At 42.1% G+C, this 27,160-nt stretch overlaps 1 protein-coding gene across 12 annotated transcripts in view; it reads left to right on the forward strand.

Moving 5' to 3' along the window:
- Window positions 1-27,160, forward strand: part of GPALPP1 (GPALPP motifs containing 1) — a 127,380-nt gene that overhangs the window by 26,138 nt on the left and 74,082 nt on the right. For 6 of the 12 annotated variants that reach the window (XM_081547363.1, XM_081547357.1, XM_081547358.1 and 3 more), the window contains exons 8-9: window positions 3,749-3,967; window positions 4,592-7,628. In XM_081547363.1, the coding sequence (XP_081403489.1) occupies window positions 3,749-3,967 (219 nt within the window). In that variant the 3' untranslated portion in view covers window positions 4,592-7,628. Of the gene's footprint in view, window positions 1-3,748; window positions 3,968-4,591; window positions 7,629-11,960; window positions 12,048-12,399; window positions 12,665-27,160 lie in introns of those variants that run through there. The other 6 variants (XR_014070539.1, XR_014070538.1, XR_014070535.1 and 3 more) reach the window with 2 other exon arrangements.

Here is a 27,160-nt window from a genome sequence, read left to right on the forward strand (position 1 = left end):
GAATTCACTTTTACGCTTAAAAGTCTTTTATGATTAGACTTGATAAGTCATATTTCACTTCAGCAAATCTATGCACATAAATTTAAACCAAAAGATTTTAATTTCCTGTATGTAAAGTCTTTAAATGTTTACACGTTTCTTTCCTTTTGGATTAAGTTGTAAATTCAGTTGATCAAAACAATATAAATATATCTCAGATTTTGATAATTATTAAGTGTCAAAAGTAAAATGTAAACTTAATATCTTAATGAAAGACCTTTTTTCCAGTTACTTTCTGGTCTTTCGATGAATGTTACTTACTGCTAGAATAAGAGATTTCAACATCAAATATGTTCTTTTGTTTCTTCATTTTTATAGTTAAGAGTCTTATGGTTAAGAGTTAGGAAACCATGTTCACATAAAGCAGTGAGTAAGAATGGAACACAGTTCATTATCATGATGTCATTCAGTTCTTTACACAGTTTCTATTTATTTACTTAAACCTCAGAATGATCTATTAACAAAAAATTATTATTAATGATCTGCCAACTTTTACTCTGTCTCAACTTTGATTTTTTTTCACATCAGTCCCTTTTTTTTTTGCAATTAGAATGGCTTGACATTTAGTAACTTCTCAGCTGAGGGCTGTTTCCATCTTTTTCCAAAGGGTACAAGCTGGCAGCATTGCCACCCTACTGCATACTGAAGGGTGGGGCGAACAGGGTAAGGAAGGACTAGTACCCTGACTCTCCAGCCCCCTGAACAGGGTTTATTTCTCAGTCTCACTTTCCAGATCTGTATAATGGGAATAATAACATTTAATTTATATTGATTATAAATTTAGATGTTGTCCAGATTACAATATAGTAAATGCTCAGTAAATTGAATACTTAACATTTATTGACTGATTCTTATGTACCCCGATATGATACTAAATCCTTTGTATTCTTTAGATGACCTAACTCCTACCTCATCCAAATATTTGGACGTTATTACTACTAGGATTTTTTATTTTACAGCTGAGAAACTCAGGCATAAATTACTTGCCTGTGATCAACAAGTGTTGAAAATGTCAGTACCATCATTGCTACTCTGATTTTTCCAAATTCAGCACTTACGTTCTTAACTGCTTCTCCATGCTGTGTGTATTGATAGATTGTTTTTTCTTAGTAATATATGATTCTTTTTACCTCCAATTTCATTAAAAAAAGATTTGGAAAGCACTTAACTTGCAAATCAATTTGTTTCCTAATGATGTATGAAATGACCAATTTATGAAATGAGAGGGATTGAGAAGTTGGAAATAGTGCTAATTTAAATAAATACTTACTATTACAGCATCCAGCTAGAGCTCAATTTATAGGAAATAACAACCACATAACCTAGTTGACAAAGTCAGATCTCATTGTCAAATCAGACAAGTGAGACTGAAAAAGTCTGACTTCATTTCTCTGTTCAAATAAATATGATTATGATCATTTCTGTGACACTTCTGAATTGTACTGTAGGTGGGTGGGTGCCATGAATTTGTCTTCTGATGAAATGAGATGCTGCCACCTTCAGCATTTCTTAGCAGTTATTTTGCTTTCACTGAGCTCTCTTCATGTCTTTGCTCTCAAATATATTCTCTGACAGGAGACAGGGTCTGGAAGAGATGTGGTTGTTAAGCAAATATTGCCCTGGCTTTCCTTGTCCCATTCTGCAATGTATCTGAATTCAGAAACATTCCAACAGCAGAAATAACCATTCCAAAAGGATATTACACTCTTTAAGAGAAATTATGTTTGAGACACAAAAGAGCACAAAGCCTCCTGGGTTTGCAGTTCCTTGATTAGAAGTTTCGTTCATACCAGTATTGCAGGGTTTTTTATTTGATGCTCTGGAGCCTTGCTCCCCAAGATGGTGTTCTCTAATAAGATTCTGAAAGGCCTCTCCTTCATTAAATGGAAAAAGGCTGTAATAAAAGGGTAGACGTCCTCACAAGATGCATTATCAGGCGAGTCCATTTGAGCCTACGTGAAGAAACTGAGAATCATGGGTAGAGAATGCTGAAATTCCCCATGCCTTCAATACCCCTTGGAATCCACTCTGTGTGGCCCCCAGGGAGACACACGCACACACACACACGCTGGCCCCCAGGGACACACACACACACACACACACACACACACACACACACACACACACACACACACACACACACACACACACACACACACACGCTGGCCCCCAGGGACACACACACACACACGCTGCAGTTGGATGGCTGCTGGTCTGTACTGCCTGCACACACACACACACACACACACACACACACACACACACACACACACACACACACACACACACACACACACACACACACACACACACGCTGGCCCCCAGGGACACACACACACACACGCTGCAGTTGGATGGCTGCTGGTCTGTACTGCCTGCACCTACTGCTGCATCTCACGCCCTGCTCCTCCAATCCAGGGCTGTTCTGTCTTGTCCCTTAACTAATACCGAAAGGTCTGTGATGAATCTCTAATTTATACAACCAGTTGCCTCTGCTCAAACCTCATCCTCCTAGATATATTTGAAAATGTGAAGCTAATATCATACTGTAAATCAGCTATACTTCGATTTTTTAAAAAAGAAAATGTAAGCACCTTCCCCAGCTGGAAAGAGAGAAAATAAGGGCGATAAGGAAAGCTGAAAGGGACAGAAATTCTTTTGGCACATAGTCTATGCCAGGACCGTGCAGGCTTTACCTGCACCAGCCTTGGATTTTGTCATCTCTGTGCTGCTGTTTTTCTGCTTTGAGCGTGCTTTCGCTGCAGCCTGGCGATGCCTGTCTTTTCCATTCCACCTGTAAAGGCTTCGTGGACCAGCGCATCCATGAAGCTTTAATCCCAAGAGAGAAAGTAATTGCTGCTTTCTCGCCCATTAACACTGATTCATCATACGATGCTTTGCATGATGGTTATTTAAACATTAGTTTCATGTCCATCTTGTTCTTTTTTGATCATGTGGCATGAGTTCATAGATAGCTTTATTTTGGTTGAATTGAATTTGCCTCTGACACATATTTTCTTCAGAGATGCTGTCTTGGATTTAGAAAAACAATTGAGGGACTTCTCTGCTGGTCCAGGGGTTAAGAATTTACCTGCCAATTCAGGGGACATGGGTTCAATCCTTGGCCCAGGAAGATGCCACAAGCCACAGAGCAGCTAAGCCTGTGCACCACAGCTACTGAACCCATGCTCCAGAGCCCGAGAGCCACGACCACCGAAGCCCGCGTGCTGCAGCTCTTGAGGCCCGTGTGCCTGGAGCCCGTGCTCTGCAGCAGGAGAGGCCACTTCAGTGAGAAGCCCTCACACTTCAAGTCGGGAGCAACCCCTGCTCGCCACAACTAGATAGAGTCCTCGTGCAGCGAAGAAGACCCAGCACAGCCAAAAATAAATAATTTTTTTTAAGTATTAAAAAAAAGAAGAGGACTTCCCTGGTGGTCCCGGGGCAGAGACTCTGCTCCCAATGCAGAGGGCCTGGCTTCAATCCCTGATCAGGGAACTAGATCTCACATGCCGCAACTAATACTTAGCACAGCCAAATAGATAAAAATAATAAATTTTTTTTTAAAGAAGAAGAAAAACAATTGGGGTTTGTAAATAGCCCTCCTTAATGTTCACCATTACTACTTCATTCTTTTTTTTCATGATTATTATATTCTGCCAATGACCTATCCAAACTAAGATTTTTATTTCTGCCATCTTGCTCTCCCCAGGAATCAAAAAGGTCAGAATCTCTTATGGACATTCATCATAAAAAATTAAAGAATAAGGCTGCTGAAGATAAAAATAAGCCCCAAGAGAGAATACCATTTGACCGTGATACAGATCTCAAAGTTCATCGGTTTGATGAAGCTCAGAAAAAAGCCTTGATAAAGAAATCTAGAGAACTAAACAGCAGGTTTTCACATGGCAAAGGCAATATGTTTTTATAAGTAAGTATCTATCAGTAAGGTATATTTTCATATTGATAAATTTTGAATTTTTTTCTAAATACTGTTACCTATAACTAAAAATTGATTTCCTTTTATAATAAAGTAGATTATAAACCTGCCAATTTTTTTTTTTTCTAAATAAGTGTGAATTTTGAAAATTCAGCCTTGTGGAGTAAAAAATATGTTATCCTGGTAAAGTAGACTTGTCCTGATAATAACCTGACAGGGCATTACTATTCAGAATGCTGAAATAAAAGCTTTTCATTTGTGAGAAGCGGCAAAGAAAAGTGTGATTTGAAGCTTGGGTAAATATGCATGCTTTATTAAAGAATGAGGTTTCTTAGCAATTTTCTTATGTTATTAAATAAGATCACAGAAGATGTTCGTTGCTTTTGAAAGGTTCTGTGTAAGTTAAGGTTCAAAGCCATTACATCACTCATACATAGCCCAAACTGACAAGGGTTCATAATGGTGATTGCATAAAAGCTAAGGTTGCTTCTTAAAATCTTTGTGATTTTTAATTGGATGAAGCCTACATCAGTATTAAAGTGTGGCTTTAAGGGAAAATACTGTTCACATGAGAATTATTGTCCAACTTACTGAATTTTCTTATTCTTACTTCAGGGGGATGTCCCTGTGCAATGAAGAAAAGTTGAAGAATACTCTTTTTTCTGTCTATCCACCTTTATTCCTTTCTTTTGAGTTTCTTAAGATTAGAGGATGACTTTAGTCTGAAAAACCAAAAAGATTTACCTTGTTCTGTGCGTCCTTTTAAAGTCACGTGAAAACATAAAATCAGTGTGACTTTTTAGAGGAGAATTTTATTTGTGTCTTTGGCTTCTGAGGACGTGTGGGCTTTCTTCAAATAATCATTTTTAGGATCCTCCCACCTCACCCTCACAAGTGCTCCATAAGATCTGCGCAGGCCCATCCAGGGCGTCTCTCCCACAGCCCGAACCCCCCCATCAGATATCACCAGCCTGCCCTGAGGGACTGAGTGGGATCCTCCCAGTGAATCCATGAAATTGCAGCTGTTTCAGTTTCCCTCTAAACTGCAGTAAGTGAACAGACAACATTCACTTGAAAACAGAGGGTGTGAAGGTTTTTTTCTATTTTGTTAGCAGTTTGTTTGGGCTCTCAGAGCTTTTTCTTTGTGGTTTGGGTTTTTTGGTTGGTTGGTTGGTGTCACAAAGAGGAACCTGTGCATTATTTCATGTGCTAAGGAAAAACCATTTTGATTTTTCCGACTTTAGTAAGTAATCCTAGAGGACGCCTTCAGAGGTCACACCATTAACTGTTAGTGGTGTGAAGTCTGAGACCTAGTCTCTGTGTTCTTCACCAAAGCTTTGTATGTCTTTAAACTGCTTCGGGATGATCTGACTTGGCTCATTTATATGTAACATGTTTTAGCTAACTCATTGTGGACAGATCTTTGCAATCAACCATAATAACTTTTTAAAAAAAATCAAACTCATATTCCCCGTATATAAAAATGGAAACTAATCAAAGCCACCGTGATGGAGGATGGTAAGTCTGTGATGCATCAATCAAGCACTGCCTCTGAAGATGTTAAACAGAAAATTCTCAACAGTTAAAGCCTAAATTCAAATTCTGGAAGTTACACTTTCTTACAGATTAATCCCAATTGTTCTGCTAGTTCTGTGTTCTAGTTTTGATGAAGCACATGGTTTTAATGGGAAAAGATTCTGAGTCCTAGTTCATTTAGGCTTCGTGAAAATTGAGTAAACTGTTCAGTCAGATAATGGGCCAGATTTTTCTTCTTCTGACTATAGAAATACAATGATACGTTCCATAAGAGTAACCCACTCAAGAGTGTTACTGTTTAAAAGATGAATTTTTTTCTCCTAAGCAAATTGAAAAGGTTCCTAGTCTAAGCAGAATTGGACAGAGCTACCATTTGACTGAAGATGTCATTTTTAGTGGGTGATATTTTCTGAACACAAAACTTCGTAGAATATCTATTACTTTCACTGATTTTGTTATAATTTTTTTTCCTCTGGTGTTTTCTAGTTCCTCATCCTCATGTAAATTCCTAACATATATTTTTTGAGAAGATGTGGTATTTTTAAGATAAAAATGGGTCTTTGAATACTTAGTTTTGCTTTGCTTTCCTCACCATAAGATAGAGAGGGGTATTCCTATAGGGGTATTCCTATATTTACTGTTTCTCCCATCATGCTTGGAATGTCTGTAACCTCACCAACAGGGAGAAAATACTGATACTTTCCGTGATTGACCACATCACTGGTACCACAGGTCTAATGCTCTTTCATGCCACCCTGAGGACAGTCTTAAAAATGTGAGGCCAAACCAGAGGTTTTTTGCCTTGTGGAGACACTAAACCCAATATAACAACACTGACAATAAAAGAACAAAACAGCTGTTTGCACAGGATGGAAAAGTGGTCTTCATTTCATCTCCTCCCCTCTTCAAAGCTGCCCAAGGCCTGAAAAATCAAGTCTGTGCTCCATCTGGCAGAAAATTGGGATTGTTGACATTTTCTAAGAACTTTCTAATTTTCTTTACTTCTTGGCCCAATTTCGTAGAACTGTGACCTTTTGAAACCTAAAAATGAAGCAGAAAAAAGAACAACTCAAGTTCAAAGAGTGAAGCGGACACTTTTAACATTTTTTACCGTTTGGTGAAGGTGGTGTTTTAAGTTCATTGTCCCTGAAATTATACGATTTTTGTTCCACTCTCTAAATTATCATCTCAGATTTTGATGCTTCAAATAATACCAACATTACCGGTAAATCAGTGGCTCTAGCATGTGGGGGAATTGGGAGAGGTAACAAAAGGTGAGAGGTGGTAGCTACACCCATAATAAAGCTGTCTCATCAGATAACATTTTTTTCTATCGGGAAAAATATCATAAATTAAGCCCTATGCCTAAAGAAAAAGAAAAGCTACAGTTTTACTAAGAAGTTTTTATCTTCTTCAGATGTAGCAGCTTCTTGACATTTGTCACTGGAACGTTTTATGGTTCTTTGAAGTAATGATATTTTTTAGAAGTAAGGTTGATCTTTACATGGTACCGAGGCCTACATGCTCCATGCTCCAGAAGAGATAATCAGTCATTATATATAAATTATTTGATCCTGAAACAACTTGGTACTTTTTGTCTCTTATATAGGGTGGATAATGTTAACATTATTACTTAGAAACATATGATCATGGGAGATAGTTTTTAGACTATTTACAGGAGCCCATATCATTTCTCTTCCTTGTTTTCCATGGCAATGATAGGTATTATTAGGGAAAAGAAATTTTCTGTTGAGTTGTATACCTATGAGGAAGAATCAACATGGGAGAAGTAGCTAGAGAGAGTCACCCATGTAACATCAATGCCAAGTCTTCTACTTGAGAATGTTGATTTTTTTTTTTTAGTTTGACTTTTGAAACCATCATGTAAGTTTAGTTTGCAGTTCCAGAAGGTCATGCATTTCCTGTTATTGAAGAGGTGTATATTTTTGCAGCTTAAATATTTACTGTGACTATAGTGTGTACAAAATTAAAAAGCTATATATACACTGTCTTTCAATCTTTTCATTTTGACTTTATGATAAAAGACTGTTTTTAGAAAAGAAGAATTTCTGAGGTGTTATTTTTTATGTATGAATAAAGATGCATCTATATCTAAGAAGTTGTGGCCTTTTAGTTTTGCTTTATTTGTTTTAATGTTAATTAGCTTATCTGAAGCAGGCAATATTGTTAAAGAGAATGTCATGTAAAGATTTATCCTAACCAGTCAGATCATTGTAGGGGTAAAGTCTTTAAACCCAACTCACTTGCCAGATTTTCATTATCTCAATATAAGTGCAAATATTAACTATTTTGGACTTCCCTGGTGGTTCAGTGGTTAAGACTCATGCTCCCAATGCAAGGGGCATTGGTTTGAGCCCTGGTTGGGGAAATAATATTTCTCATGCCACATCAGTTCAGTTCAGTCACTCAGTCGTGTCCGACTCTTTGCGACCCCATGAATTGCAGCACGCCAGGCCTCTCTGTCCATCATCAACTCCCGGAGTCTACCCAAACTAATGTCCATCGAGTTGGTGATGCCATCCAACCATCTCATCCTCTGTCATCCCCTTCTCCTCCCGCCCCCAATCCTACCCAGCATTAGGGTCTTTTCCAATGAGTCAGCTCTTCGCATCAGGTGGCCAAAGTATTGGAGTTTCAGCTTCAACATCAGTCCTTCCAGTGAACACCCAGGATTGATCTTTTTTAGGATGGATTGATTGGATCTCCTTGCAGTCCAAGGGACTCTCAAGAGTCTTCTCCAACACCACAGTTCAAAAGAGTCAGTTCTTCGGCACTCAGCTTTCTTCGCCGCCCAACTCTCACATCCATACATGACCACTGGAAAAACCATAGCCTTGACTAGACAGATTTTTGTTGGCAAAGTAATGTCTCTGCTTTTAAATATGCTATCTAGGTTGGTCATAACCTTCCTTCCAAGGAGTAAGCGTCTCTTAATTTCATGGCTGCAATCACCATCAGCAGTGATTTTGGAGCCCAACAAAATAAAGTCTGACACTGTTTCCACTGTTTCCCCATCTATTTCCCATGAAGTGATGAGACCAGATGCCATCATCTTAGTTTTCTGAACATTGAGCTTTAAGCCAACTTTTTCACTCTCCTCTTTCACTTTCATCAAGAGGCTCTTTAGTTCTTCACTTTCTGCCATAAGGGTGGTGTCATCTGCATGTCTGAGGTTATTGATATTTCTCCCGGCAATCTTGATTCCAGCTTGTGTTTCTTCCAGCCCAGCGTTTCTCATGATGTACTCTGCATATAAGGTAAATAAGCAGGGTGACAATATACAGCCTTGACGTACTCCTTTTCCTATTTGGAACCAGTCTGTTGTTCCATGTCGAGTTCTAACTGTTGCTCCCTGACCTGCATACAGGTTTCTCAAGAGACAGGTCAGATGGTCTGGTATTCCCATCTCTTTCAGAATTTTCCACAGTTTATTGTGATCCACACAGTCAGAGGCTTTGGCATAGTCAATAAAGCAGAAATAGATGTTTTTCTGGTACTCTCTTGCTTTTTCGATGATCCAGTGGATATTGGCAATTTGATCTCTGGTTCCTCTGCCTTTTCTAAAACCAGCTTGAACATCTGGAAGTTCACGGTTCACGTATTGCTGAAGCCTGGCTTGGAGAATTTTGAGCATTACTTTACTAGCATGTGAGATGAGTGCAATTGTGTGGTAGTTTGAGCATTCTTTGGCATTGCCTTTCTTTGGGATTGGAACGAAAACTGACCTTTTCCAGTCCTGTGGCCACTGCTGAGTTTTCCAAATTTGCTGGCATATAGAGTGCAGCACTTTCACAGCATCACCTTTGAGGATTTGAAATAGCTCAACTGGAATTCTATCACCTCCACTAGCTTTGTTCGTAGTGATGCTTTCTAAGGCCCACTTGACTTCACATTCCAGGATGTCTGGCTCTAGGTGAGTGATCACACCATCGTGATTATCTGGGTCGTGAAGATCTTTTTTGTACAGTTCTTCTGTGTATTCTTGCCACCTCTTCTTAATATCTTCTGCTTCTGTTAGGTCCATACCATTTCTGTCCTTTATCGAGCCTATCTTTGCATGAAATGTTCCTTTGGTATCTCTAATTTTTTTGAAGAGATCTCTAGTCTTTCCCAATCTGTTGTTTTCCTCTATTTCTTTGCATTGATCGCTTAGGAAGGCTTTCTTATCTCTCCTTGCTATTCTTTGGAACTCTGCATTCAGATGGGAATATCTTTCCTTTTCTCCTTTGCTGTTCGCTTCTCTTCTCTTCCCAGCTATCTGTAAGGCCTCCTCAGACAGCCATTTTGTTTTTTTGCATTTCTTTTCCATGGGGATTGTCTTGATCCCTGTCTCCTGTACAATGTCACGAACCTCTGTCCATAGTTCACCAGGCACTCTGTCTATCAGATCTAGTCCCTTAAATCTATTTGTCACTTCTACTGTATACTCATAAGGGATTTGATCTAGGTCATACCTGAATGGACTAGTGGTTTCCCCTATTTTCTTCAATTTCAGTCTGAATTTGGCAATAAGCAGTTCATGATCTGAGCCACAGTCTGCTCCCGGTCTTGTTTTTGCTGACTGTATAGAGCTTCTCCATCTTTGGCTGCAAAGAATATAATCAGTCTGATTTCAGTGTTGACCATCTGGTGATGTCCACGTGTAGAGTCTTCTCTTGTGTTGTTGGAATAGGGTGTTTGCTATTACCAGTGCGTTCTCTTGGCAAAACTCTATTAGCTTTTGCCCTGCTTCATTCTGTACTCCAAGGCCAAACTTGCCTGTTACGCCAGGTGTTTCTTGACTTCCTACTTTTGCATTCCAGTCCCCTATAATGAAAAGGACATCTTTTTTGGGTGTTAGTTCTAGAAGGTCTTGTAGGTCTTCATAGAACTGTTCAGCTTCTTCGGCGTTCCTGGTCGGGGCATAGACTTGGATTACTGTGATATTGAATGGTTTGCCTTGGAAACGAACAGAGATCATTCTGTCGTTTTTGAGATTGCATCCAAGTATTGCCTTTCGGACTCTATCGTTGACCATGATGGCTACTCTATTTCTTCTAAGGGATTCTTGCCCACAGTAGTAGATATAATGGTCATCTGAGTTAAATTCACCCATTCCAGTCCATCTTAGTTCACTGATTCCTAGAATGTCGACGTTCACTCTTGCCATCTCCTGTTTGACCACTTCCAATTTGCCTTGATTCATGGACCTAACATTCCAGGTTCCTATGCAATATTGCTCTTTACAGCATCGGACTTTGCGTCTATCACCAGTCACATCCACAGCTGGGTATCGTTTTTGCTTTGGCTCCATCCCATCATTCTTTCTGGAGTTATTTCTCCACTGATCTCCAGTAGCATATTGGGCACTTACTGACCTGGGGAGTTCATCTTTCAGTGTCCTATCTTTTTGCCTTTTCATACTGTTCATGGGGTTCTCAAGGCAAGAATACTGAAGTGGTTTGCCATGCCCTTCTCCAGTGGACCACAATCTGTCAGACCTCTCCACCATGACCCATCCGTCTTGGGTGGCCCCACACGGCATGGCTTAGTTTCATTGAGATAGACAAGGCTGTGGTCCGTGTGATCAGATTAGCTAGTTTTCTGTAATCTTAGTTTCATTATGTCTGCCCTCTGATGCCCTCTCGCAACATTTACCGTCTTACTTGGGTTTCTCTTACCTTGGACGTGGGGTATTTCTTCATGGCTGCTCCAGCAAAGTGCAGCCGTTGCTCCTTACCTTGGACAAGGGGTATCTACTCACGACGGCCCCTCCTGACCTTGAATGCCACATAGCTCGGCCTTAAATAAAAAATTAACTATTTATTTAAAAACATAAGATAGACAATTTGGAAATGCTCTTAAGAGCACCATGGCACAAGAGGGGCTGACATTAGCTGTATAACCAGTATTTCATTGTTCTGCATATTGGAAGATTATATGACGGTGGGTTTTTCCTGGGTTGGTTGATTATGAGATTCTTTGGGTTTTGCTTTTTGTTTTGAGGGGTTGTTTTGTTTTGTTTGCCTTTCTACTTTCCAAATTCTTTCAGAAAGCATATATTCTTTTTTAATCCCAAGGAGAAATGAGCTTTTTGTTTTTAAGTTCTAATTTTGTATTACATAGTGTCGGAAACTGAACTCCTAGGGAGACAGGACTCAGGATTTTTCTCTTCCTTAACTGGGGAAGTGACCAAAAGAATTACTTGGCAATACAAAAGCTAAGCATTAAATGATGGGAATCTGGACGTAGAGTATCAAGGAAAGAGAGCCCTTGAATTTTCAGATCATTTCCCTATAGTAAATATTTCTTGAGGAAATATCAATAGAGTATCAAGGAAAGAGAGCCCTTGAATTTTCAGATCATTTCCCTATAGTAAGTATTTCTTGAGGAAATATCGCACTTGTTCATTCAGTAAACATTTGTTAAATACCCGGGTGTATTCTAGGTGCCAAGAACACAGTGGTGAACCAGACATTCGTAGCCCTTGTCCATGAAAGGAGGTTCTGTGCTAGTCACTCCACAGTGTTCACAGGTACGTAACCCAGATTCCCTGCCTTGTGATAAGTGGGAGCACAGAAGATCTCATTAAAACAGTAAGTGCACATGATGAGGTCAACTTAAAAAAAATGCATAACATGAGAGTTTTGAGTTAAGTTTTATTTGGGGCAATATGAGGACTATATAGCCCGGGAAACTATTTCAGATAGCTCTGAGAAACTGCTCCAATAAAGTAGGGGGGAAGGTCAGTATAGATGTGATTTTGGTGATGGGGGAGTACATGCAACTAAAGCACATTTTTGCAGCACGTTTCTGCAAGTCTCATGAAGGTTGCTTCCAGTCATGAGCAGCAGTCATCACCATGAAGGATTTTTGTGCTTTTCTAGATATGAGGAGATATAAGAATTGGGTTCGTAAAACCAGCTCCTGAAAATAACTGTCTGAAGACCTGTTCTGCTGGTTTTTCCCAGAGCACAGAGTGCCTCATTTCTGCTTTTCACCCTGAACTCCTTCCAGGGGGTGTTGAAGGTCAGCAGCTGCAGAGCACCTGATGTAGTCTTTGTAGAGGTAGATGACAAGTGCCAATTGCTAATAAGTACTCTGTGATAGATAGAAAGTAAAGAGAGTAAATCCTAAATGTTATCTTCCCAAGGGGAATTCTTTTTTCATTTTATTGTGCCTGTGTGAGAAGACGAGTGTTAGCCAAACCTATTGTGGTGTCATTTCCACAATATGTAAACCAAAGCATCGTGCTGTCAACCATAAACTCATACGGTGATGTGTGTCAACTACGCAGTAAAACTGGGTTGGGGGAGCCACATATTGTAGTAAGCGTTATAAAGAAAACAGGGTGTGGGACACTCCAACAGGTAATTGAGGATGGAAATCCTACCTGAGTAAAGAGATAAGGAAAGTCCGAAGAGATGTTATTTAAGCTGAAACCTAAAAAAAATGACCAGTTCAGTTGCTCAGTTGTGTCCAACTCTCTGCAACCCCATGGACTGCAGCACACCAGGCCTCCCTGTCCATCACCAACTCCTGGAGTTTACTCAAACTCATGTCCATTGAGTTGGTGATGCCATCCAACCATCTCATTCTCTGTTGTCCCCTTCTCCTCCTGCCTTCAATCTCCCAGCATCAGGGTCTTTTCAAGCTAGCAGTTCAAAAAATGACCTGTTACTAAATCAGGTCTGACCGCTCATCAGTCAAAAATAAATACTCAGGAAAGTTGCTTTTAATCAGAATGCTGGTAATCTGAGCAGACAGTGGAATTGGTGCCCCTCTAAAACCACCTCTGAATATTCTACTCAGTCATGAAAGTTTTTAAAAGGAAAAAGGGAAGTAACCTCAGTTGATCACTGAGGTTGGGGCCGTCCCCCACCGTGTACAGACTGTGTGCAGGCTTGTCGATGCTATCTTGTTCACACAATTGGTTCCTGAGATTACTGAAGGGGAAGCGAGGGAAGAGATCGGGTCATCTTGTTATTACTTAGTTTTCATTTCTACTTCTTTGACCTATGGGAAGAACAGGTTAGGCAGGGTATTGTGTGATCAAAAGATAGGGCCAGAGATGAGCAGAGCATAGGGGTGCCTGGTTTAAGGTTAGTGACAAGACAGAAGAGGCCTCCGGCAGAGAGGTCTTTCCTGTCTAAAGCTGCTTACAGCCTGACCACACATGCCAAAACCCTGAAGCATTAGTTGCGTGGTGTTTGAAGAATCGCACCAGCATGGTGGTGTACAGTGAGAAATATAATCAGGGTTGGTCCCTGAGTCAGTAAATACTAGGAAGCCCATGGGACTGCACTTACCTCGGTTTTAGAAGCTAAGTGGAGCCTCACAGAAGAGAGTGGTTCTTGATCACGTCATAAACATTACACAGGAGTTGGCCTGATGGATCTTGGCACCAAAGATCTACCTTACTGGCCTTCGAGAATTCTCTATAAACATGTCTGAGTTCATGCCTTAGACCCTTGCTCTGTATGGTGAGTTTAAGACCTTGCTCTGTATTGTCTAAGAAAACCTGTATGAAACTCCACTAATAACAATCATCAGCTATCAGAATATTAGTCCATTTAACTCCTGCCTATATTACCAAAATTGTCATTATTTAAATAGAGCTGTCTGGGATTTTTGTTTTTGTTTTCTCAGAATTTGTTTTAAATTATTGTTCCTTTCCTCCTCTTAGGCCTAATTATTGAGGATTATATGCATCCTTTTTAAGAGCTAAATAGCACCAGATTAATTCAACAGATAATCAGTTGATAGCAATTAATCTTTAGAATTCCACGACATGCCAGAATGTTTTCATTTAAGGACTGGGGAATACAGTTAGATCTGTGCCTTAATTTGTAATCCTTGAACCACCTCCATCAGAGTCACCTAGGGAGCTTGTTTAAATGCAGATTCCCAAAGCCACCTCTACTGAATGGGAACCTGAGGTTAGAGTCAGAAGTCCCCATTTTTAACAATTATCTCTAATGATTCTTTGTCAAGTTTGAGAGTCACTGCACTTATTATGTATGTCCCTGTAAACCTTCCCCTCTCCCTGATACAGTCACTTTCCTATATTAAATATTCTTTAAAACAATCATTTTATGTTACTTGGCTATAATCACCAGTACTGATAATACTTGTATTATGAAAAGTGGAATATCATTTCAACTGAGTAAATTGATGCTTAAACTTTTTCATTCCTTAAACATCTTGACCAGCCAGCTGCTGCAGGGTTTAAGATTATACTATCAATGGTAATTCAGTTTCATTTGACTTTGTGTTCTCTTGGGCACCTTTGAGAATGAGAAAGTCCCTGGGAGCAATAGTTAGGTTATAAGATCTTTGTCCTTGACTGTCTGGGGGCCCAAGAGATCACTGAACACCCTGAAAGTACAGAACATTGAGAGGGTGAGTGGGCTCAGCAGGATGCTAAAGATGAACTTCAGAGTGGGTACCTTGTGACTATTTTCCTCAGGGGAGTTAATCAGTGAATGTTACTGAAGGACTTTGAGGTCTTAGGTAACTGCTTTGGCAGCTTAAGTATTATTTTAACTAAGCTAGCCAGGTTACATTTAGCTATCAATTTCTGCCTTTGCTAATAAAAGATAGCTATAGATAAAAGAATGGCAACCAACAAAGGTACGTGATTACTTTAATTAAGCCTGAAAAATGTCAAGAACCCATGCTAGAATATTGAAAAGCATTTTGAAGCTCATTTTCAAGTCTCTCTAATCACCTCCTTTCCACTGTGCAGCCTTTTATAGAACTTCCATTTGGTTTCCTCAGGATGGGTTAATGTTGGCCGATCAGGTCATATGATCTGCTATTTAGTACTAAAACTTTCCCTTTATATAATCAGCCCTCTGAGATAAAAATTAACTTATTCCTTTTATCACTGGACACAAAAGCAGAAATGGAGCTGCCAGTGTATATAACTTAAGATGATTTTTATCTTTTTGAGTAATGGCTGAAAGCAGCAAATCTTGCTCCCCTAAGAATACATAATACTCTAATACCTCAGCCACACACAACGCACTCTACGAAAGCAATTCATCAACCTAAGCTTGCTGCTTCTGACAGCAGGTTCTATGAAATTGGCCCGAAAAATAAATCTAGAAATTGTGGCCATTTTTCAGCCTTCATGTTAACTAAATATTTTATGGTCTTTTAAATTAGTCTTTTTTTCTTTCCAATAGCCTTATACACTGGTAATAAAATTGTCATAGTTGGGAAATGAGACTCTTAGAGTTAAAAATGTTTGCCAGTCAAACGTGTTTGTCAATAAAGACAAGGTGAGGATTCAACCCCATTAGCTTATGTTAGTTGACCCACTCATTATACGGTGGTGCTTCTAAGATAATAATGTGAAAAGATGGGTTCAGAGCATTTCCTTTTACCAGCTAATCATAAAGAGCTTTTTTTTAAAAAAAAACAAAAACATCATGTTTATATTCTTGTTAATTAGTGCATATCAGTACCCAGAAGGACTGACTCTTCAGTCAGCATTTATCAGAACTGAGTAATACCTACCTTTAGAGGAATGAGGGGTGGTAGTTGAACAAGCATAATGTGGACCAATTTAGACAACAAAAACCTCTGGGTCCATGTTTTTGAAGCTTCAGTGTTCATCAGAATCCCCTGAGAGCTTATTAAAAATATAGATGCCCTAGCATCATTATCAGAGATTTTGGTTGAAGGTCAGGCATCTGTTTTTGACAAGCTTCTCAAGCAATTCTACCATGCTTCAAAGATTGATTTGGTCCAAAGATGGCACATTAAGATTTCTAGAATCAAAAATGTCAGATTGCTGTCATGCTGTGGCCACTGAGCCTCTTGATTCAAAGGATAGGTAACAGGACTTCCCTGGTGGTCCAGTGGTTAAGAATCCATCTTGCAATGTGGGGAATGCAAGTTCGATCCCTGGTCAGGGAACTAGGATCTCACATGCTGTGGAGCAACTAAGCCAAATAAATGAATAGTGATGATGATGAGGGGCGAGGTAGAAGGCAGAACTCATTTCCCAGCCTCCCTTGCTGCTAGAGCACAAGTATGTGTATGTCTTGGGCTCTGTCAATTAGGGGCACTCACGTAGGATCAGGCTTCCAAGAAGAGAAAAGTAAAAAGTAAAGAAGCACCTGTTTCCAGAATGACTTTATGCTGGTGGAGGCTAGATAACCTGACATATTGGAGGCCTGTAATGTGATATGAGGCGGTGGTGACACTGGAGCGTTGCAGTGAGATCGGACATATCCCTGGTTATATAGCTTCTGGACCTACATAAACTGGCCAGATATATTATTTTGTTTGCAACTAAGAGCTCTGAGTAACACAAGGGCGTTATGCTCTGCTAGTTAAGAGCATAAATGTTGGAAACAGCAACCTGAAATCAAATCCCGTCCTTGCCACCAACTGTAAACTTGAGAAAGTTTCTTAAACTATCTCAGCTGTAATTTGTCTTAAAATAGGGGACACTGATAACTCCAATACTTCAGCCACCTGATGCAAAGAACTGGCTCATTGGAAAAGTCCCTGATGCTGGGAAAGATTGAAGGCAGGAAGAGAAAGGGACGACAGAGGATGAGATGGTTGGTTGGCATCACCGACTCGATGGACATGAGTTTGAGCAAGCTCCGGGAGTTGGTGATGGACAGGGAGGCCTGGCATGCTGCACTCCATGGGGTCGCAAAGAGTCAGACACAACTGAGCAACTGAACTCAACTGAACTGATAACTTCACAGTTGGCACTAGTGGTAAAGAACCCTCTGCCAATGCAGGATACCTAAGAGACGTGGGTTCAATACCTGGGTCGGGAAGATCTCCTGGAGGAGGGCATGGCAATCCACTCCAGTATTCTTGCCTGGAGAATCCCCAAGGACAGAGGAGCCTGGTGGGCTGCAGTCTATAGGGTCGCAAAGAGTTGGACACGACTGAAGTGACTTAGTACACACGCACACCTCAGAGAGTGTTATGAGAATTACATGAGAAGACACATCTAAACAATTAGCACGAAATCCAACAATAAGTGATGGTTATCATCATCCCTGGATAATAGCCCTAGTCATTTCTTACGACCTCAGAAGATTCCTACACTTATCAGGAGTCTTGGCAGCAAGTGAGAGAAACTTAATTCAAACTGGCTTAGGCAATAAATAAGTAAATAATTTATTCACTCATGTAATGAAAAGTTCAGAAGGTAGCCAGGCTTGAGGTACGACTGGATGTGAACACCCAGGTCATGTCACCAGGATTCTGTCCCTGTCCCTCAGCCTGCTTCCCTTGCATGGACTTCATCTTTAGATGGGCTTAGGTATTGACACAGATAGCACCCCCTCTAAACTGGCAACCTTAGTTCAGTTCAGTCGCTCAGCCGTGTCCGACTCTTTGTGACCCCATGGACCACAGCATGCCAGGCTTCCCTGTCCATCACCTACCAGCTTAGCAACGAATGAAAAGAAATCCTCTCTTTCCTACTAGTTCCAGCCAAAATACCCAAAGACTGATGCTAATTGGCTCTAGGGACCAACTTTGGTCACTTGTTTACCCCTGAATCAATCAGGTATGGTCAGAAGGTCGGTCACCCAGTAGCCCAGGCTGGTTCACATTTCCACCTATAAAGCCAAAGGGTGAGTGAAACCCAATCTAAACCAGAGAGGCTGAGAACTTCTGAGAACTTGCAAGGGTAGTTCCCTAAAAGAAAGTGAAAGTGCTATAACTGGCAACAAGATAACCCATGCTACAGAGGACAGTATTCATATTGATTCATTTCCTTGTACAGTGGAAACCAACACAACCTTGTAAAGCAATTATACTCCAATTAAAAAAAAGCAAACCATGCTTGCAATAGCCCCCGTCTTATTTTTTATTCTCACTAATTCATTAATAAGAATATCGGTTTTCTGTTTACCAAACTGGAATATCACTCATCTACCCACCTATTCACCAGTGGTTCACCGTTGTGAATCCCTCTTCATTAGGTGTCTGTTGTTATCAGTTCCCATGGTTATGAATCTTTTTGTGGGGGCTAAAGAGTGAGAGCAAGCACACACTGACCTGCTTCAGAGATGACTTGACCTGGGTAGGTTCTGCCCAGTCAATCAGCACTGCTTGTCGCCTGTTTATTGGCATCCATGAAATCTGGCATCAAGAAGTACATTTAGCACAAAGACGATAAGAAATATGGCTGTCACGGTTTATTCACCACATGCTGCCGCCGTATATAAACCCCAGTACAATTCCAAATGATTGATCTAGCCCTTCCATTTACAAACAAGGCAAGAAAAAAGACGAGAAGGCAATGAAAAAAATGTAAAGAATCGCCACCCTCAACCCAAGTGAGAAAGTTTGCCTGACATTGCCAATTTATCATGTATCTTGATAGAATGTGTCCAATATCTGAGGCAGCCCTTGAGACAGGTTAGCCAAAGCTGGGGCCCCAAACTCCCAAATCACAAAACTAGGGGGAAGCAGGAAGGGAAATAGGAGATGCTCAGATTTCTCTCTTGAGCATACAGAGATCTGTGTCTGGAGTGTCAGGGGAAAAAGTCATGGGCTGGATAGTAGCCCCCAAAATATGCATCCACCCAGAACCTCAGAGTGTGACCTTATTTGGAAGAAGGGTCTTTGTGGATATAATTACATGAAGGATCTCAAGATGAGATCAGATGGTCCCTACATCCAATGACCAGTGTCCTTACAAGAGAGTGATTTAAGACACAAAGACACATCAAGAGGAAGGTGACGGGAAGATGGAGACAGAGACTGAAGTTATGTTGCCACAAGCCAAGGAGCTCCATAAGCTGCTGGAAGCTGGACGAGGCCAAGAAGAACTGTCCCCTAAGCCTTCTGACTCCTTGACTTCTGGCCTACGCAATTTGGGGAGATGAATTCTAAGTTGCCAAGTCTGTGGTAGTTTTTTGGCAGCAGCAACTAGGAAGCTAATATAACAAGATAGGGGGCTTCGCTGGTGGTCCAGTGGCTAAGAATCCACCTTGCAGTGCAGGGGACGTGGGTTCGATCCCTGGTCGGGGAACTAAGATCCAACATGCCGGGGAGCAACTAACCCCGTGGGCCGCAACTAAAGAGTCCATGTGAAGCGATGAAAGATCCCACGAGCCACAACTAAGACCTGACACAGCTAAAGAAATTAATTTAAAAAAAAAAGATAGGAGAAACAAATTTGCCTTCACTTCCCTAACCCCAGGATGAAGCCTAGTGTTAGCAACTTCTCAGCAACCATCACTGGTTGAGGGCCTGGTGGTCAGTAGATTTGTCAGGTGCACTAAAGATTCTGGCCTCTGTGATTGACGGTTCCCTCAGGGAAACTGGAGGGATTGTTAGAAAAGAAAATGAATTCTGGGCAGGTAAAAATTTGAAAAAAATGAAAAACACCACAATTAATAAAAGGCCTGATATGAAATAGTTAAATATGGATTTTTTTTATAAAAAGTGTTGTCAAACGAAGGTAGTTCGTTAATAGAGTGCTGTTTAAAATTAGCAGTCAGATATGTTGCCATAGTGCTGCTGGCCTGTTATACATGGCAGTTAGATCATGTGTAAATGTGTCATTCTAAAGAGACAAAAGGTGGAGTATTTTTCCTTACATGGGTAACTATTTCTAAATGAGCTTTGTTTGTACTGCCTCACAAGCAGTTAAGCTTCAGTGTGGGCAGTAATGACGTTAATTTAGGCGATAATAATACAGATTATAGTTATTAGAATATGAGCTTTGCGTTCTCAGTTATAAGGCAGAAAAGGGTTCAGGAGTCATTCAGACCAACTCATTGCATAGTTATAGCCCCCAAAGCTGGTAGAATATTGGATCGTATAAGAGAGAAAAGAAATACAAGGGAAATAGTTGTGCTGCTCCCTGTTCTCGTTTCTATAACTCAAAGAAAGACGTAATAGAGAAGAAGGAAGTCTACAGAAGGAGAATCGTATTGATGAAGTCTTGTGAACAAATATTTTCCGAGCTCCCACAGTGTATGAGCCCCTGGTCTCAGGATGCAAAAATGATTAAGACGTGGTCCTCAACTTCACAGACTAGAGAGACAGAGATACAGAAATAGCCGTGATAACGCAGCTTGCCAAGTACAAGACAGAGATACCTGGAGAACACCAGGAGATCACAGAGGAGGCCAGCTGGACCCACGGGGCTGAGCTGAGAGCAAACCAGACAGAGGGCAGCACAGGCGCTCGGGCGGTGATGGTGCTGTTATGTGTGTTTAGGAGTGAGAGGGACCAGTTGGAAAGGCAAGACAGTGGAGGGGAGACATGGGGAACTAAGGGAAAATAATCTCACTGAAAGGCTGGAGCTAAAGGATGCTGGGGCCTTGCCTGGTGGTCCAGCAACTAACACTCCACACTCCCAATGCTGGGGGCCCGGGTTCGATCCCTGGTGAGGGAACTAGGCCCCGCACGCTGCAGCTAGGACCCAACACAGCCAAATAAATTAATAAAAGGATGATGAACAGGGATTAGCCTGGGATAAAGAGGGAGAGAAATCCACACCCTCTGAAAGTGGGGAGGAGGAAATGAGGGCGGTTATGGGTATCAATAGGTTTTAGGTAAAGTTCAAAAGGATAAGGAAGATTATTCCTGGCATACTCAATTTGCTGAAATTGAAGGGGTTTTTTTGTTGTTGTTGTTTTTTTAACCTTGGGCTGTGTTCAGAATGTGATGAACACTCTGGATGTTTTACCTCTTAAAAATGCACATTACCCAGATTCTTACCTAGAATTTCAGTTTCCCAGCCTTCGAATTCCAACCATGGGCTCTGGATAGAGAACCTGCACTCCACCCAGAAGAGACCGGTCATTTGCTGAGAGGAAGGGGTCAGGGGCTTGCAGGTTTGGAATCAACCCCGAGGGGAAGGGAGATGGCCCTACTCAGAAACCAGCGAAAGATGAGTCGTAGCCTTGATCCAGGTTGGGATCAGGTTAAGAGAAGTAGAATCCCAGGAGGAAACACAAGCGATTAACACACATTCCAGGGCTTCCATGGTGGTCCGGTGGTTAAGAATCTGCCTGCCAATGCAGGGGACGTGGGTTCAATCCCTGGTCCTGGAAGATCCCACGTGCAGAGGAGCAACTCAGCCCATGTGCCACAACTACTGAAGCCCACGCGCCTAGAGCCTGTGCTCCACAACCAGAGAAACCACCGCAGTGAGAAGCCCAAGCAACACAACCTCCTCGCCACAGCTAGAGCAAGCCCTCGTGCAGCAATGAAGACCCCGTGCAGCCAAAAATAAATAAAAATGAATCTTAAAAAGGAAAACACATTCCAGACTGAGTGGGGAGGAAGAGAGGCCATGAGGAGACTGACAGACTGGAGGGGGTGCTCTGTGAGCTGGAAAGGAAGCTGCCTCCAGTCTTGCTGGGAAAATTCCCAGCACGCACTCCCCTGCCAGAGGTGGGCACCGTCAGCTCTTGGAGCTGCCCTGAATCGCCCTGTTCCCCCTCTTGGCCCATTTGTGCTTCCACTGAACATCTGCACCGCCTGCTTCTCCCTCCACATACAAACCTGCTCAAGCCTCTCCCATAATTGAAAGCCAAACAACAGCAGTGAGGATTTCCTGGAGGTCCACCGGTTAAAACCCTGCCTTCCAGTGCTGGGGGTGTGGGTTCAATCCCTAGTTGGGGTTCTCTCTGTGGACGGCACCACCGTCAACGAAGTCACTCAACCCAGAGGCCGGGAGTCATTCTTGACCTCGGTTGTGAATACAGTGCCATAGAAATGACCTCTATAATATGCAAACTTGATTCTATCCCTGCCCTACTTAAATCTTTCAATGACTCCACAGCCTTCATATTAAGGCGCCATCTCTTCTGATGGGCTCATTGTTGAGGGGAAGACAAGGGGTATCTGTGCCTTCCTCCTCACCTACATTTGTGCAATTCTTCACACACACACACACACACACACACACACACACACACACAGCACCCTCTGCCCAGTGAACAGCCTGGACCTTCCAGGAGGTACCCGTCGCCTCTGCCCCGGATGCCCCATAACCAATGCTGTCCCAACACTGTGTTGCACTGGGTCTAATATTGGCAGCTTCTTCTCAGGTGTTTTTCAACAGCACTGGGTCTTTGTACCTGCTTCTGTCAACAGAGCTGCTTTGAGGTAGCAAGTACATGAACTCAGATAAAGACAGGTGTTATTATGATTTATACTCCTGTTTATTTTGATGACAGAAACCCCTCTTGGGTGAAACATTGTCATTTTTTAAAATCTTGCAACCTTGAACATCCAGCTTTACAATGTCTTCTAGCTCCGTAGCTGACACAGCTTCCCCAGCCAGTGGGTCCCTCCCTCTGTCTTTCTCCCATGTTCTTCGTACTCTCAGGAGCTGTTCAATTATTTGGTCCCCTCCCTACCCATCACTTCGCCGACAAAGGTCCAGATAGTCAAAACTATGGTTTTTCCAGTAATCATGTACAGATGTGAGAGTTGGACCATAAAGAAGGCTGAGTGCCGAAGAATTGATACTTTTGAACTGTGGTGTTGGAGAAGACTCTTGAGAGTCCCTTGGACTGCAAGGAGATCCAACCAGTCCATCCTAAAGGAAATCAGTCCTGAATATTCATTGGAAGGACTGATGATGAAGCTGAAGCTCCAATACTTTGGCCACCTGATGCAAAGAACTGACTCATTTGAAAAGACCCTGATGCTTGGAAAAGATTGAAGGCAGGAGGAAAAGGGGATGACAGAGGATGAGATAGTTGGATGGCATCACTGACCCAATGGACAGGAGTTTGAGCAAATTCTGAAAGGCAGTGAAGGACAGGGAAGCCTGGCATGCTGCAGTCCATGGGGTCGCAAATAGTCAGACACGACTGAGCGACTGAACATCTATACCCAGATTGTGAATTCTGTGAAGGAAATAGCCTATATTTCTTATTAGTATTATTGCTAGGGTCCAGCTGAAATATAATAGATACACAGTAAGGTTTGTGGGAAAGAGAGGGTTGGGTGGAAGGATAGATGGATGGATACATTAATACATGGGTAAAGAATATTTTTGCTTCCTAAATGATAGCAAGTAAAAACAGCTTTTTCCGGAGTGAAGTAGAGCTGGAAATGTTAGATCTACCACAAGGAGGCACTAGAGTTCCACATGGGTTCCTTCTGCCAAGAAAAGCCAGATCCAACCAAGTATCTTGACCCAGGCTGATGCCTTCTGACAGATGTCTGATGGAGCCAAAATGGGCCAGGAGGGATTGTTTGAAATGAGGGCTGTGGGAGAAATTAATGCAAAGTGATTACAGCACTGCTATGGCAGAGGGAAGATCACGTTAAAAGGACTCTGACATAGGACTCCCCTCCACCTTTGGAAAACATCCCCCACCTCCCACTGAAGCCATATCAGATGTTCTTGCCTCTCTCATTTTCCTCCTCCACTAATTAAGCAAAACACTCAGGCTCATGATACAGCAATTTCATTCTACTGCCATGATATTTCCCTGTTGAATCCTCTCTTCCTCACTCAGTGAGAAAGAGGAAAATAGAACTGTCACAAATATTATCACCAATTTCCCCCCTTTTCTTCCTAAGAGGTCACTGAAATGTTCACCCCAGACCGTAGAACCCTGGATTTCTGTGTAGGCTAGCAAGCAAAAGAAAAGCAAAAAACAATCCTTTTAAATTTCAAGTATATATCTCTAACTCCTGTGAGGGACTGGGAAATGTAACCATGGAAACCAGAGCATGCCTGTAACCATAGAGACCCATTTAAACCAGCTGGGCCAATACCATCTAGAAGCTGGTAGGGCTTTGACTGTTAGAAGGACAGTTAATATGGTTGGATGATTTCAGTTTAGGTGAGTGTTTTACAGACATTTAAGTAATTTCTGGGTACTGTCTTTTTCCATCTATTAATGTATCCATCCATCCATGCATCCATCCATCCTTCCACCCGACCCTCTCTCTCCTACAAACTTTACCACCTACTTACTATATTTCAGCTAGGCCCCAGAAATAACACTAATAAGAAATATAGACTATTTCCTTCACAGAAGTGGAAATCTGGGCATAGGGAGGGGGACAATTAGGTATAAGGAGGGTGACAGGGAGCCATCGTCTCTCCCTCAAATGAGGCTTTTTGAGAGAATTTCCTCTGTTAGGCTTTCTTATTTTTTTCGAACTCGTGCCCACTTCAGCGGAAGTGTGGAGTCTTAACCACTGGCCCATCAGGGAAGTCCCTACACTAATTTCTGATGGATCTCCCAAATATTTTTCCCTCACCCTCCAGAGCCATCACTCTATCAGCAAACACACATTAATCACCTTGGTGTGCCAGGCGCTGCTGGGTCTACCATGTTTGTATCCCAGACAATACACATTATCTGTCACGTCCGCTTTAATGTTGAGGCAAATCCTTGAATAAAGGATGCATTTACCAAAAAGCTTCGATACCATTGTTGGAGAAGGAAATGGCAACCCACTCCAGGATTCTTGCCTGGAGGAGGCAAGAGGAGCCTGGCGGGCTACAGTCCACGGAATCACAAAGAGTCAGACGAGACTGAGTGACTAACACACAGACACACCAATGTTAGTTGCTCAGTCGTGTCCGACCCTTTGTGACCCCAAGGACGGTAGCCTGCCAGGCTCCTCGGTCCGCGGAATTCTCCAGGCAAGAATCCTGGAGTGGGTTGCCATTTGCTTTTCCAGGCGGATCATCCCGATCCAGGAATCAAAACCTTTAGTCCTTCACGTTTGCAGGCAGACTGTTTGCCGTCTGAGCCACAGAATTTGACTTTTGTGTTTCCAGTAAGTGAGTTGTGAACGAGCCTATTTTCCTGTTGGAGGAAACAGTCACTAGCCAGTGTCATAGCAGTGCTTCGCACAGTTCATAAACATCTGGTTTATCTGTTTCTTTTGTTCTTTCCCTGTGTGTTTTACAACCCCATTATCACCCCTGCAACCACAGCCTGGAAGGCCTGATGAGAGTTTGGTTTGTGAGCTGCTTTGTAGTGTATTTTTTACACCAGGGGGTTAGAAGGTAGAGCGCTGGAGTCATATCCCTCGTGTCTGCCACTCACCATCATGTGACCCGAGGCTAATGCCTGGACCTTTCTAAACCACAAGTTTGCATCTAGAAAAGGGAAGTAAAACCCTGTCTTATAGGTGTGTGTGCGTGCTAAGTCGCTTCAGTCATGTCTGACTCTTTGCGACCCTACAAACCACAGCCCACCAGGCTCCTCTGTCTGTGGGATTCTCCAGGCAAGAATACTGGAATGGGTTGCCATTCCCTCCTCCAGGGGATCTTCCCGACGCAGGGATCAACCCAGATCTCTTAAGTCTCCCCTGCATTGGCAGTAAGTTCTTTACCACCTGCGCCACCTGGGAAGCCCCTATTACAGGTTCTTCAGTGATAACTTCACATAGCTGGGAAGATTTACACTGCTGGCAAGCTTTATCTTCCAGTCTTATCTGTACCCCACAGTATAACTCAGCAATCTTTCATGTTCTTACTCCCTTCTTCTATTTTGCTTAACAGCTAGCCCAAATCTTTACAGCCTCCAGCTTGCATGCAAAACCCTCTGGCTCCACAGAGAATGGGGGTACCGAAGATGGTAACAACAATAGCTGTTATATAGAGCTTGTTCTATGCCCAGGCTCTTTGAAGCCCTTCACAGATTCTAACTCATTTAATTCTTACAATGATCGAGGGATTTCCCTGGTGGCCCAGTTTTTAAGACTTTGCCTTCCAATGCAGGGGGTGCCGACTCAATCCCTGGTGTCAGGAAGCTAAGATCCCACGTGCCTCGAGGCTAAAAAAAACAGAATGTAGCAGAAATAATGTTTAAAAAAAAAAGAAATTCAATGAAGACTTAAAATGGTCCACATCAAAAGTCTTAAAATTCTTACAACAATGCATTGAGGAGTATTATCATCTCCACTGTACAGATGAGAAATGGAGACACAGGGTGTTTCAGTAAATTTCTCAAGGACATAAGCTGGTCAATGGCAGAAAGAGAATGGGAACCGCAGCTGTGCCTCTGGAGCCTGCATCACCGTGGGATGGTCCAGTGTGCGTGTGTGCTTAGCCGTGTCCAACTCTTTGCAGCCCCGTGGACTGTAGCCCACCAGGCTCCTCTGCCCATAGAACTCTTCAGGCAAGAATACTAGAGTGGGTATCCATTTCCTCCTCCAGGTTATCTTCCCAACCCAGGGATCGAACCCGCATCTCCTGCTGATCCTGCATTGCAGGTGGATTCTTTACCGCTGAGCCAGCATCACCCACCCTCAAATGAGATGTTTCATAGCTCACTTAGTATAGAGCCCATGGGCACAGTCTCCCTCAAACATCTCTCGTTGAACCCCTACATGTGCCACTGCTAACAGACTTGTTCATCAGCACCTGTCCCCAAGCCCTTCCTCTTTGGTTCGAAGGATCAGCCTTTCTCCAACCCACCACTGCACCCTACATCCAGTCCCTCAATCCCTTCAAATTCCTTCACACCTCAATTATCCCCTCCTTTCCTGATCCTCAGGCCATCCTCTCATTTGGCATTTTCCTCTCAACATACAAGCAGGTCCAAGTCTATTTTCTCTTATTAAAAAAAAAATTTTTTTTGTTTTTTTCCTTCCTGGTGGTCCAGTGGTTAAGACTCTGTGCTCCCAATGCAGCAGGGGCCATGGGCTCAATCC

Source organism: Giraffa tippelskirchi, chromosome 12 (assembly GCF_054371585.1).
Source record: "Giraffa tippelskirchi isolate mGirTip1 chromosome 12, T2T-mGirTip1v1.2.pri, whole genome shotgun sequence".
NCBI lineage: Eukaryota > Metazoa > Chordata > Mammalia > Artiodactyla > Giraffidae > Giraffa > Giraffa tippelskirchi.